General features: G+C 51.5%; 1 protein-coding gene across 1 annotated transcript; it reads left to right on the top strand.

Annotated features, from left to right (window-relative positions):
- Positions 1-256: 256 nt before the first annotated feature.
- Positions 257-13,085, top strand: ubtfl (upstream binding transcription factor, like). The gene is made up of 20 exons (XM_026149602.1): positions 257-415; positions 3,435-3,529; positions 3,872-4,047; positions 4,143-4,226; positions 4,303-4,458; positions 4,547-4,611; positions 4,691-4,811; positions 5,887-5,997; positions 6,196-6,323; positions 8,481-8,622; positions 8,690-8,731; positions 9,104-9,217; positions 9,353-9,517; positions 9,594-9,704; positions 11,523-11,602; positions 11,706-11,895; positions 11,996-12,043; positions 12,109-12,246; positions 12,338-12,439; positions 12,658-13,085. Exons 1-20 carry the CDS (start codon positions 318-320, stop codon positions 12,730-12,732), a joined length of 2,241 nt encoding a protein of 746 aa, XP_026005387.1. The 5' UTR covers positions 257-317; the 3' UTR covers positions 12,733-13,085.
- Positions 13,086-13,121: the final 36 nt, after the last annotated feature.

Genomic DNA, 13,121 nt, shown 5'->3' with positions numbered 1-13,121 from the left:
AGAAGGAACCCTGACCATGACCTGCTGCCACATTTCAAAATAAGAGCATGATGCTGTTGGTGATTAAGCTTTAGGAGTGCCTGTGTGTCTGTGTGAGAGAGAAGACAAGCAGATTTAACAGCAAGAGGTTCACTTCACCCACAGAAACATGTTCAAACACACTAAATACAAACATATATTAAGATGCATGAATACAATACACTAATTTTATTTACAGTCACTTTATTAGGTGCATCTGTTCAACTCAGATATCTCACCAGCCAATCACAGGGTAGCAGGATTATGAAGGGTGATGAAGAGGAGCCGCTGAGGTTCAAATGAAGCATGAGAATGATGATTTAGGAGACCGGTGTTTCCAGGCCCCAGGGAGCAGACGAAGCAGCTGTGAGGAGGAGGTGTACCTAATAAAGTGGCTGTGAGTGTAAATTCTGCACAAAGTCCTGTGAAATATGTGAGTTTCAACTTTGTGGGTCCGCTCAATCAACCAGTTGATCGGTCAGTGAGCCGATCGATCAGTCTGCAGTGTTTCCTCTTGAGGATGTTGAGGCTCTGACAGCTGCAGACACCTGATCAGCTGATTGGTGGCTCATCCTGGGGTGTCCACGTGCACAGCCTGACCCTTCAAAGTTAGAGAGGCTGCTGCACGCGCTGTTAGTCAGGATGACGTCATTACCCCAACACTGTCGCTTTAACGTGCTGAACATCCGGGCCAGCAGTGGCGCTCAGGGGCCACTGGCTGTGTTTGTGAGGGCTCCACAGTCCACCAGAACCCGGACCCCAGCTCAGACCTCTGAGAGTCCCACAGGTGAGGCCCAGTGCACCTGTCCTCACCTCAGGTGGCAGGGTCCTCCGAGTTTACTCCAGAATTAAAGTCACAAGAACTCAAAATAAAGGCTGTTTTTATTCTAAATAAAAAAAAGTTTATTAGGACAAACAGCAGAACCACCTCACCCCACCTGCGGCAGGTGCGGATTCAGATGATGACCTCACTGATCACGGGGACTCGGCTGCTCTTAGCGGGCTCCTCTGCCGCCTCTCAACCCGCGATCAGCACCGCGCCGGGCTGTGGAGGGAACCCCGAGCTGCTGGCAGCACCGACGGTTTCCTCTCGGAGCATCCGCTGTGCTGCGCGGGCCCCCGGCCGCATCTCTGCCGGGGCCAGCCGGCGGTCTCCGGGCCTCCCACCGGTTCAGCATCTGGACCCGGAGAGGGTGGCGGAGAGGGCTCGGACCACGCAGTCGCAGTTGGGTTTGAGTGAAAACGGCGTAAATGTAAAATAGCGTCCGTTAAAGAGTGCGTGTGCTGCGGCTCCGCGGGGCTGGCTGCCGCTGTGGCCGCTGTCTCTGGTTTCATCCTCCGCCTTTGTCCTCATGTTTTCCCCCGGAGTTCCTCCCCCTGCGGCGCTGGGCGGAGTTTCATACCGGACTAGACGCTCCTTTTGTCGGATTCGTTTCGACCTGACTCCCCGGGGTTTACGGCTGAAAAAAACACACTTCCACGGTTCCGAAAGCAGCCGAACCGGCACGGTGCCGTGCAGAATCACCCCGGCTTTCTGTCCGAACCAGCAGGTAAGCGCCAGGTTCCGATTTTAAACGCATTTCTGGGTTTTTCTGCTCGCTCGTCCCCGAGTCGCCACAACATTCATGGCGGCTTTGCAGCGGAGGCTTGTGGGGCAGCTGCAGCCCGTCCCGCCCGCACAAAGCTCCGGTTCTGCGGGTAAAGGGTTCGGCGGTTCGGGGGTTCTGGTGCTCCTGCACCGCGGGTAGACTCGAGCTCGACCTTTTTACGTGTCATCATTTTGTCGGATTAAAGCCGTTAAACGCTCCACGTGTGCCGTCCGGAGACTTTAGCTCGGGTCTTTTATCCGGTTTCATCCGGTTTGTTCCGGTTTGGTCTCCGCGTCGCTCAGACAGGTTTCACCGGGAAACCTTCGCGCTCGGTTCGGCGGTTCGTGGCAGCGGAAGCTACGTGCTGACTCCTGCCGGAGGATGGACGCCATTACCGGGCAGCTAGACGCTGGCGGTCCGGAGAGCTTACCGGGCCGAGCCCAGCTCCCCGGCCGTCCGGACCCAGAACCCGGGGACCGTCTGCAGAATGGCACCGGTGTGTGTGAGAGATCAGCTCCTGTCTGAGAATCGATCATCAGCAATGTCACCAAACACACACTGTTTCCGGTTACCTCTGTGGTTACACTAGTGTGGTGATGTCACGTGAGTTTAATGCTCAGCCAGGTGAGGACAGTTGAGGTGCACGTCAGTCTGAGGTCATTCAAACGATGCCTGTGGTGCACACAGGTGGGCACCCTCACAGTGAAGCTGCTGCAGGTGAAACATTCTGATTGGCTATTCTGTGCCCTGTAGCTGGTGCTGTGACTGTGAGTGGGTGTGCACTCCGATCACACCTGTGCAGGCAGCTGCAGACCCCTCAGTCATCATTTTTTGTCCAGTGGCGAAGGATCAGAATCCGCCATGGCGCCACAGATGTGTGAACTCCGAAGAGCAGCTGCATCTTTGGAAGAATCAGACTACAGGTGATGGTGCCCAGGTGTGGGGGCGTGGCTTCATACACAGACCTTAAAGTGTGCATTGACGTTTTTATCACTCAGGGTGGCGCTCTGGAGCCTTTCTGCATGCCACACCTGGAGGACTCTTAAACACAGTGTCCTCACTGCGTGTGCAGAATCTCGTTTCTGGGCACGCTCAGATTGATTTCTGTAAATGAAAAGAAGCCTTCAGGAAGTTCGCATACTGTTGGGTCGCCATGGTGTGAGCTGCAAGCTGATTGGGCAGTGAGAAGATGAAGGTGTGAAAGTGTGGTGGCGGCCAGCTGTCATCCTCTATAAATACACCTGGTACATTCTATACAGTAACAGGTGATGTCACTGACCTTCAACGTGTTAGCCTACAGCGGGGCAGCAGGGATCAGGTGACGTGTCAGGTGATCAGGCGACATATTCTGCTCAGTGACTCACGCTCCACTTACTTCTAGCCGTGTCACAGGCGAGTGACTCCCCCCCCCAAAAGCCCGCCTCCTCTGAGCTACAGAGAGCCAAACGTGTGAAAACGCTGCGCAGGTCAGCAGGGGGCGCCGTAAAAACACGGTCACATTAAATCCAGCCCCCTTTGCTCCTGCAGCCTTTCTCACCTGACACTGATTTAAAACACCCGCATTGGTCCTTTAGTGATTTAGGACAGGGCGTCCTCTGTCACGGCGCCCGTTTCAGACGACGCCTCTTGCAGTCGGGCTGGTTTCGCTCGGCTAAAGGATGAGCTCGAGAGCGTCCCCTGTGGAGCCAGAACAGGGCATTGGATCAGGTGTTGTTGGCCTCGGCGCTGCCCCACACCGGCAGAAACAGGAAGTACACAAGCTGAGCCGTACTGATGGTCACGTGAGCACTTCCTGCCGCAGTAAACCTGTTTGATTTTGTGTTTCAGAGGGAGGGGCGGAGCCTCCTCCGTCGGTCACTGCAGGATGAACGGCAGCAGCAGCGTCTCCACGGCTCAGAGCGCCAGGGTCAAGACTGAACCAGGTAAGCCGACCTGCTGTTAGCGCTGTCAGGTGTTCAGGTACTCGCCTGTCAGTTCATGTAGGCCCGCGGGAACTCTGCTAAAGCAGCGTCCACACAGGAAGTTGATGACACTTGGAATGAGCGTGTAAGTGCTTCCAGTGAGCGTTCAGATGTGACGGGGGGCAGACTGTCGGTTTGCCTGAAGCTGCGTGTTTGCAGCGTTACACCCGTGTGCACCTTCGTCCTCACAGACGACCATTGTGGCGATTTTTGTGAAAACGTACGAACGTGTTTTTCTGTGACGTTCGGCCGTGGGGCACGCGCCCTCGCCGGCCCTGCCCTGACCGCTGTCTCCCTGCTCAGATGACTGGAGTAAGGAGGACTGTCTGACTCTGCTGGAGAGGATTCGCACCGTGTTGCCTGACGGAGACGCCATGAAGTACAAAACCACCGAGTCGCACTTTGATTGGGAGAAAGTTTGTTTTGGCGGCTTCACCGGCGAGATGTGTCGCCAGAAGTGGCAGAAAGTCTCGTCTGAGGTACGCTGGCCAAAGACCACGCCTCTGAGCCATCGCTGTGTTGATTTAAAGCTTTTCGGTTTTGACGGTTCAACTGACCTGAGTCTGTGTTTCAGGTCAGGAAGTACCGAACAATGACGGAGCTCATCGTGGACGCCATCGAGTTCGTGAAGAACCCGTATAAAGGCAAGAAACTGAAGGTGAGGCCTTCTGGAGCCAGAACCTGCTGGGACATGTGCTGGTTCACCTGTGACCTTTGACCTCTCTCGTGTGCAGACTCACCCAGATTTCCCAAAGAAGCCTCTGACGCCATACTTTCGCTTCTTTATGGAGAAACGAGCCAAATACGCCAAAATCCATCCAGAGATGAGCAACCTGGACCTCACCAAGATCCTGTCCAAGAAGTACAAGGAGCTGCCCGACAAGAAGAAGGTGCGCTCAGCAGCACAACCCGAGGTCGCAGTTGTGTCCGTGTTCGAGTCCCGAAAAACCAAACACATGTTTGTTTGTCCTTCCGCAGCAAAAGTACATCACAGAGTTCCAGCGTGAGAAAGAAGACTTCGAGAAGAACATGGCTCGATTCAAGTGAGTTCTACTTCCTGTTACATGTAGCAGTGTTGGTCACGGTGTTGGCGCACACATGGCTAATGTCAGCTGATCGCAGGGAGGAGCACCCCGAGCTGATCGAGGAGAGGAAGAAGTCGGACCTGCCGGAGAAACCCAAAACCCCCCAACAGCTGTGGTACAACCACGAGAAGAAGACCTACATGAAGCTGCACCCTGAGGTACGCGCTCAGCACACACATGCATGTCTTTGTGCCGCCGGTGCAGCCGCAGCAGCTCTGCACCGGTCCAATCGGAGGGCTCGACCGCTCCGCGCAAACCACCGCGCAGCAGGTAAAACAAGCAAACGTGTTCCTAAAGGAGATGTCGTTGGGCCGTATGTGAAACAGACCAAACGCACAGACTTTTAGATGGGCGGAGCGACAGAATTGTGCACGCGTTATGTTTGGAGGGAGTATTCGACCTCCTTTAGTTCCAGTGTGAATATAGACACTGTTTGATCATCCTTGGGTCGAGTGTGCAAAGATAAACACCGAGTGGACAAAGCAGCCACTGAGACCAGCGTGGCCGTTTGAAATCACATGTTAGTCTTTTCTGAGCTCGGAGCAAACGAGTCGCCGCCGTTCAAACGGCGCTATGATTGTTTGCGTTGACTGCTTCTCTTAGCTTCACAGACCGGTGCACATAAACACATCGCTGTTGTAAAAACAACCGGTGAAAGGCTCCGCCCATCGGCGATGGTCGATATAGTCAACCTTAGGTAACACGTCCAACCCGCACGTCCATGAATGAAGTTTTGTGTGATGATGAGAAAAGGGCGCATGAAGCCAGGCAGGTGCAGAGACGTGCGGCGTCCTGCCGCTCCGCGCGCATCGGCTGGTTCGGTCCCAACAGGAAGGTGAGTCATCACCATGGAAACGTCTCATGACGGCTGAAACCATCACGTGCTCCTCTCAAGGGTTCAGACAGACGAGTTCTCCGAGAGTCTTCTAGAGGTGGCCCAGCCAATCAGCTGAGCCGAATCCACCTGAAACTATGGAAAGAAGAAAAGGTCAGAGTTCATAGACGGGCCAGAATCACGCCTGCCGTGTAGGCAGCTCCTTTGTCCCCGCAGGAGGCGTCCTGCTCGTGATCATACAAAACTTCATTTCGGCTCCTCGGTGCTCTGATTTCACGTGTTGTCATGGCGTCTGCGGAGAGTTTCACGGCGGTAGCTCGTAGACCTGCTGCCGGTTCGAGGCCCGGAGCGTTGTCAGGACCCGTCTCTGCATCCTCACGACTGTGTTTCTGTTTCAGGTGAGTCAAAAGGAGCTGAAGGATGCTCTGAGGAGACAGTGGTCCCAGCTGTCCGACAAGAGGAGACTGAAGTGGATCAGCAAGGCGCTGGAGCTCCAAAAAGATTACGAGGTACCAGAGAGACGGGAAGCAGGCGCTTCGGCCTCAGCGTTTCACCTGAACCATCATCACGACACGAGTCCTGGAAGCGAGCCGACACCAGCTCCGGTGTTTGTAACAGCTTCTGGGACGTGTGGGCGATGTGATGATGATCTGGGCTGAAACCGAAAGTCTCACCGCCGGGTCTCACGACTGCACTTCCTGTTTTAGGACAGCATGAGGGTGTACCTGGAAGCTCATCCAGACGTGAACTCGGACGATCACGTGCGCTCCGTCCTCACCAAAGCCGAGAGACAGCTGAAAGACAAGTTCGACGGGCGGCCGACCAAACCTCCCCCGTGAGTCTGCGCTGACATGTTCACGCTAACCCTGCAGCAGCTACGGCCGAGAGGTCGCGTCCCTCAGAAGTTCACATGTCCAACTTTCTCATTTTTAAAGCTTTGACAAAAGACGACATTTATTATTTTATTCAGATGATTCAGGCTGAGATCAAAGGTTTCATTACTGTAAGATAAGATAAGACTTTATTGATCCCACGACGGGGAAATTTTTGCGTCACCTCAGCTCAGGTACAGATACATGAAGGAAATACAACAATACAAATAAGTACAATCAATGAAAAAAGTAAGATAATACACTACATACAATGGTAGCACACACAGTATGTGATTATGGATATGGTTGGAAATATGGAAGACATAAACTATATAGATTGACATAACTATTGTACCACTACTATTCCTGTTTATAGACATGTACACACACACACATACATACATATATACCTGCACATGTCCGTACACATGGAGGGTCCATTATGCATGAAGTGGTGACCGTGGATGTTCACAGTGTCCAGTGACTCATGACATCGTGATTGAGGAGTTATAGAGTCTAACTGCTGTTGGGATGAATGATCTGTGAAAGCGCTCCTTCCTGCAGCTTCCTGTGTTTCAGTCTCTGACTAAAGGAGCTGCTCAGCCCACTCACAGACTCATGCAGTGGGTGATGTGGGTTGTTCATGATGGATGTCAGCTTTACTAACGTCCTCCCCTCACCAACCACCTCCACAGACTCCAGGGGACATCCCAGCACGGAGCCAGACCTCCGCACCAGTTTGTCAATGCTGCTCCTGTCCCTGTCCGTGCATCCACTCCCCCAGCAGGCCACTGCATAGAAAAGGGCAGATGCTACCACAGTGTCATAGTATGTCCTTAACAGAGTCCTGCAGACTGCGAAGGACCTCAGTCTCCTCAGCAGGTGGAGTCGACTCTGGCCCTTCTTATACAGGACGTCTGTATTTGTTGTCCAGTCCAGTTTCTTGTTGAGGTGAACACCCAGGTACTTATAAGAGTCCACTATCTCAATGTCTTTCCCTCGGATGTTCACCGGTGTTGTAGGGGGTGACTTCCTCCTGAAGTCTATGATCATCTCCTTTGTCTTGCCGGCGTTGATTTGGAGTACGTTGGTCTCACACCAGCCAACAAAGTCACTGATGACCTCCCTGTATTCCTGATCATTCCTGTCTGATATGCATCCAATGATGGCTGTATCATCTGAGAACTTCTGTAGATGGCAATCGTCCAAAGTCTGAAATGTGAAGGCTGAACAGGAAAGGTGAACCGTGCCCTGTGGCGCCCCCGTGATTACCACCTCGGACACACAGTCATGGAGCCTCACATACTGTGGTCTGTTGGTAAGGTAGTCGATGGTCCATGCAGGCAGCTGTTTGCCTACTCCGGCTCCCTCCAGCTTCCCTCTCAGTAGTAGAAGAAGAAAGCTCCTGTTTGCCGTTACAGTGAACAGCTGCAGCAAAGGAAGAGGGTTTGTTTGAATAAGTGAAATGTTCATCACAGCGTCCTCACAGGTGCGTCCTGTCCTCTCTCTTCTCTGATTGGTTCAGCTGTTATCTAGTCACAGTGCGCATCAGTCTCAGCTCACTTTCTGTGGCTCGCATCAAAAGCTGTGTAAACGCTACATGTTGGTCAGAGTGACGCCTTCTGTGTCTTATTATCTCACTCAGCACAATTTACAGTATAACCGATAAACCGGTTTTAGAAGTCAGGAGGTCAGGTGACATCAGGTAACGTCACCTGACCTCCTGACGGCAGAGCGTGAGTGTAACATGATGTCGGCCCGCTGCAGCTGTAACAGCTGCACCTCTGGAAGGATTTCCACAGGTTTAGGAGTGTTTGTGGGAATTTGTGACCGTTCTTCCAGAAGAGCATCGTGAGGTCAGATGTCCTGTGCTGGAGGTCAGGACTCCGTGCATGAAACATAAAAGTGTGTCCGTGTGCTGAAGCGTGAACAATTCCTTTGACTGGACCTAAGGGGTGGAGCCTGACTCCGTCATCCTGGCAACCACCAATCCCAGACTCGCTGTACTGCGTGTTGTACCTGTGTTTCGCAGTAACGGGTACTCGCTGTACTGCGTGTTGTACCTGTGTTTCGCAGTAATGGGTACTCGCTGTACTGCGTGTTGTACCTGTGTTTCGCAGTAATGGGTACTCGCTGTACTGCGCTGAGCTGATGGTGAACATGAAGGACGTGCCGAGCACGGAGCGCATGGTGCTGTGCAGCAAACAGTGGAAGATGATGACGCAGAAGGAGAAGGACATGTTCCAGAAACGCTGCGAGCAGGTGAGCGACGGCACCGCTCTGACCTCCGACCTCTGACCTCTCTCTAACCTCAACTTTGTCTCCACAGAAAAAGAAGCAGTATGACATCGACCTGCAGCGCTTCCTGGAGGTAAGACCTCAGAGCGCCTTGAAGAGCGAGAGGAAACGCCCACAGACAGGACAGCGATGGGCGGGGCTATATTTACACTTTCACCTTCATGGTTGGAATTAACGGGATGGGGCGGGGTCTAACTGTGACAGTGCAGGCTGATTGGCTAACTAGCTAGCTTTTAAAACTACTTGTTTCATACAACAGATGGTCCTCAATTCAATTCACTTTTATTTATACAGCAGTCGCCTCGAGGCGCTTTAATTTGTACAGTAGATCGTACAATAATAAGGCACGTTGTGATTGGCTGTCATGTTTGATCCTGTCCACTGAGGCTCCAGAGCTGCTGCTTAAACTACAGGAAACAGGAAGTAACCTCTGCTTCTTTCTCAGAGTCTTCCAGAGGAGGAACGTGACAGAGTCATGACTGAGGAGAAAATGGGTGGGGCCAAATTGGGTGCAGGCGTGGCCTCAAGCCCCCACAGAGCCAAGTCTCCATCAGTCAAGGTGCGCCTGGCTCTTCTTTTACTGCCTGTTTATTGGGCGCTCAGTCTGAACGGTGATGTAACCAACCTGCCGAGCCGGCGCCATCTGCAACATCACCAGAAACTGTCTGAACACATTTTTGTGTTCTTTAAATAGGAGCGGTGTCGGGAGGCGGAGTCTGAGCCGTGGGTCCCTGCTGGACCGCCAAAAGAAAGACGGGACGGGAAAAAGACGGCAGCAGCAAAGCTTCCAGAGACACCAAAGACGGCGGCGGAGATGTGGCAGCATAGCGTGATTGGCGACTACCTGGCTAAATACAGAGTAAGGAGCGCGTGCAGTAAATGGCAGGTAAAAACTCTCCGTACCGTCACTGAGTGTCATGTGACACAACCCACAGAGTGACCGCAGGAAGGCCCAGGCAGCGATGGACATGGCGTGGAACTCGATGGAGAAGAAGGAGAAGATTCTGTGGATCAAGAAGGCGGCAGAAGACCAGAAACGTTACGAGGTTCGGCGCTGATATCCGCCGCCAAACGGGAAGTTTTTTCTCCCCCTTTCTTTAGAGGAAAATGTATCCGAAGAAGAAACAAAGTAACGCACTGCTAACGTACCGCGTTAGAGAGGGGGCCATTTTGGGTGGGAGCGCGGGGGGTTCATGCTACTTTAGCTGTTAGCTCACGGTGTCTTCAATTCAATTCAGTTTTATTTATACAGCACCAAATGACAACAACAGTCTCCTCAGGGCGCTTCGGATTGGGTTGGCCCTACAATCAAAACCCAACAATCAGATGTTTGGTGTAATTACCGTGGGTTCCTCGCCACGGTAATTACACCCTCCTCCTCTCGTTGCCACTGGGACTACTGTTCCTCCTCCTGTACCTTCTAGCTCCCTGTCACTGGTTTCCAGTTGCAGTCAGTGCAGCTGCTAGCATGTCAACAACAGCTGCTTTTACATTCACATGACTCCTGTTTGGTTATGGCTCCACCCTCTTTGCTCCCCTAGTTAGTGCCCTTCTTTGTGTCTAGCTCCTCCCCCTGCTGTGTTTTGTTGTACTGACTAGAGATGGCACGATACCACTTTTTTATGTCCGATACCGATATACTTAAATTTGGATATCGGCCGATACCGATATGAATCCGATATAGTGTTTTTTAATATCTTGCTGCATTTTGTATGAGTTCATACTCAAGTTAAAAACAAACAAACTAAACAACACTGAAGCTATTCTGTTACACTTGTATGCAAAAAATGCACTGCAGCCAAAACATCTCATAGTTCAGCAAAACTGATCAATCTAATAAACTTAAACCTGCAGCATCCTCCCTACTCTGGTGTTTTAAAGAGTAAGCAACTGCAGCAACAGTGCAAACTCCCAGAAAAAAATAAATAAAAAAAGGGAACCCCCACCCCACCCTCCACCTCATGATGCTTAATCGACGTAATCAACTTTAATTTGATGCAGTGTGAAAAAAAAAAAAATGCACAGAATTAAATTATTTTTCAAGAGTAATTAAATAGATTCAACATCTTTCTTCTACAGGGTTAGGGTTACAGCTGCAGACTGCACAGATGGAAAAAGTACTATAGCTTACTAGGTTATATTAGACTTAACAGTTACTATATACAGTAATGGACTTCTATACATTTTACATCAGATTAAAACTTTGGTTGTAAGATTTGGATAATTATTTATTAAAAGCTCGACATTTTAAATGAGAATAAGAAAGAAAAGTATGTCTTTGTGCCCCCTTTTCCCTGTTCATGCCCTATCGGCCCCCCTGGCTAAACTTTGCTAGATCCGCCCCTGCACAGTTACGTCAGCTGTAGAAAAAGATCCTCGAGTAGAAAGTAATATTAAATACATTCTAACAACAGCTGATCAAGCTTAAACCTGCTGCTGTTGTTCAGCCGCTGGTTTCCTCTTTCTGGCTCAAAGTGGGCCAAAAACAAACAAGAGGCAGTCGCTCCATATATCGGCTGTTAAACATAACGCTGGAATGCTTTACAAACATTCAGAGATGAACTTACACACTTGCTTTACTTCTCTCTGGGATCACTTCCTCAGAGATGAAATGCTGGTTTGGTAGCGAGGCTACAAATACACACAGCCGCTCTATCATGTGATGCACACTGCTCTGACGTGCTACAGTTATGAGCCGAGTTACTCCGTGTCGCAAGTTTTGTGAGGTGCTTTTGTGATATTTAATGGATCGATTACATTTTTTATTTCTCTCCGATATCCGATCCAGTAATTTACGTCAGTATCTAACCGATACGTAATATCGGATCGGTCCATCTCTAGTACTGACTGTGGGTGTCCTGCAGAGGGAGCTGTTGGAGATGAGGACTCCAGCGGGGGGTCAGCGGAAGCCCAAGTTTGACGGCGAGCCGAAGAAGCCTCCAGTGTGAGTCTGTGCCCCCGATTCAAAAACCTTTATTGAAACATTGGCGGTCAGCCGCGTTGTCACGGTCGCCTCGCTCTGTTTCACTGCTGTCTCTGTCCAATAGGAGCGGCTACCAGATGTTCTCCCAGGAGCTGCTGACCAATGGCGAGCTGAACCACTTCAGCCTGAAGGAGCGGATGGTGGAGATCGGGAAACGCTGGCAGAAGCTGAGCCAGAGCCAGAAGGACAAGTACAAGAAGCTGGTAGAGGAGCAGCAGGTGGAGTACAAGGCAGAGCTGGAGGCCTGGGTCAAGGTGAGGCACGATGACTCCGCCTCCGCTGACAAATGAATGAAATATTAGTAAAAGGTTTGTCGCCCCCTGCTGGTCGTTAACATGCCGTTTCCCTTCTCAGTCTCTGTCTCCTCAGGACCGCGCCGTCTACAAGGAGATCTCGTCTTCGGTGAGTCTCTCACGCCGCCTCACCTGTCCGTGCGTTACAGCGCTAACCTTTGTTTGTTTGTTTAGAAACGTCGCAGCACCGCCAAAGTTCGCAGCAGCCCCGCAGCTAAAGTCCGCGTGACTGCGAAGGGGAAGGCGGGAAGCTCAAGAGCTGCGACACCCGGAGTGGCGGTGAGCAAGAGGGCGATGGCGTACCGAGCCAAGGTAACGACAGCTACTTAGTCAGAAAGGCTGGGGGCCGGGCTAAATTTCATGTGCCGTTTGTGGTGGTGAACAGGGTCTGTCCATATCCCAGCAGGACATGTCTGACTCGGATGAGGAAGAGGAGAAGAGCGAGTCATCGGACTCTGACGAAGACGACGAGACGTCAGGAAGCACAGACAGCGATGACGATGAGGTCAGTCACGTGTTCATGGAGACACGAGTGAAGGCTGACTGACCACGGTGTTCATCACCAGTCCAGCAGAGACAATATCCTGTTTTATTTGAAAGTACATTTTTATATAAATATTGATAAATGACCTTGTGGGCGGGGCCCTTTTCATCCATCCGTCCCTTCATGTGTTGCAGGATATAGAACTTCCTGTTTTGTGACCACTTCCTGTTCTTTCTCAGAACGACGATGAGGAAGACGAGGACGATGAAGACCAGAGCTCCTCTGAGGAATCCAGTGACTCCGACACAGACTAGATCCACCCTTTCCTCCTCATTGGAGAGGACAGGCTGTGCAGGCCACACCTCCTCACAGACCAATCATCCTGGCAGACCAATGAGAGGATGTTATGCGGCACCGGCCCCTCCCGCCTTCCTCTGAAGAGGGCGGAGCCTTTTGTTACTCGTGTTTGTTTTTTATCGAGTGTGTGTTGGTTTTTAGCAGATGGGCGGAGCAAAGCTCAGGTGGGCTCTCAAGTGTCCTTTTCACAAAATGGTGAAGGCAGGGCAGGGGGCGGGGTTTGTACAGTTTGGCAGGTGGGGGCGCAATGAGCAGCAGTTCAGGGTTCAGCCGCCCACCTCAAATTATTAATAAATGCACTTTTTTCTCATCTCTGGTGTCGTTTTGTCATGTGACCACATGATGA

The sequence above is a fragment of the Astatotilapia calliptera genome, chromosome 18 (genome assembly GCF_900246225.1).
Source record: "Astatotilapia calliptera chromosome 18, fAstCal1.2, whole genome shotgun sequence".
Lineage (NCBI taxonomy): Eukaryota > Metazoa > Chordata > Actinopteri > Cichliformes > Cichlidae > Astatotilapia > Astatotilapia calliptera.
Note: the sequence above shows the minus strand (reverse complement) of the source record. Positions and strands in the feature narration are given on the sequence as shown.

Coding starts and splice junctions, on each gene's coding strand:
- ubtfl (XM_026149602.1), top strand. CDS start 318: ATGAAGCATGAGAATGATGATTTAGGAGACCGGTGTTTCCAGGCCCCA. Junction 416..3,434: donor GTGTACCTAATAAAGTGGCT/GTGAGTGTAAAT, acceptor TTTGTGTTTCAG/AGGGAGGGGCGGAGCCTCCT. Junction 9,518..9,593: donor ACTACCTGGCTAAATACAGA/GTAAGGAGCGCG, acceptor CACAACCCACAG/AGTGACCGCAGGAAGGCCCA.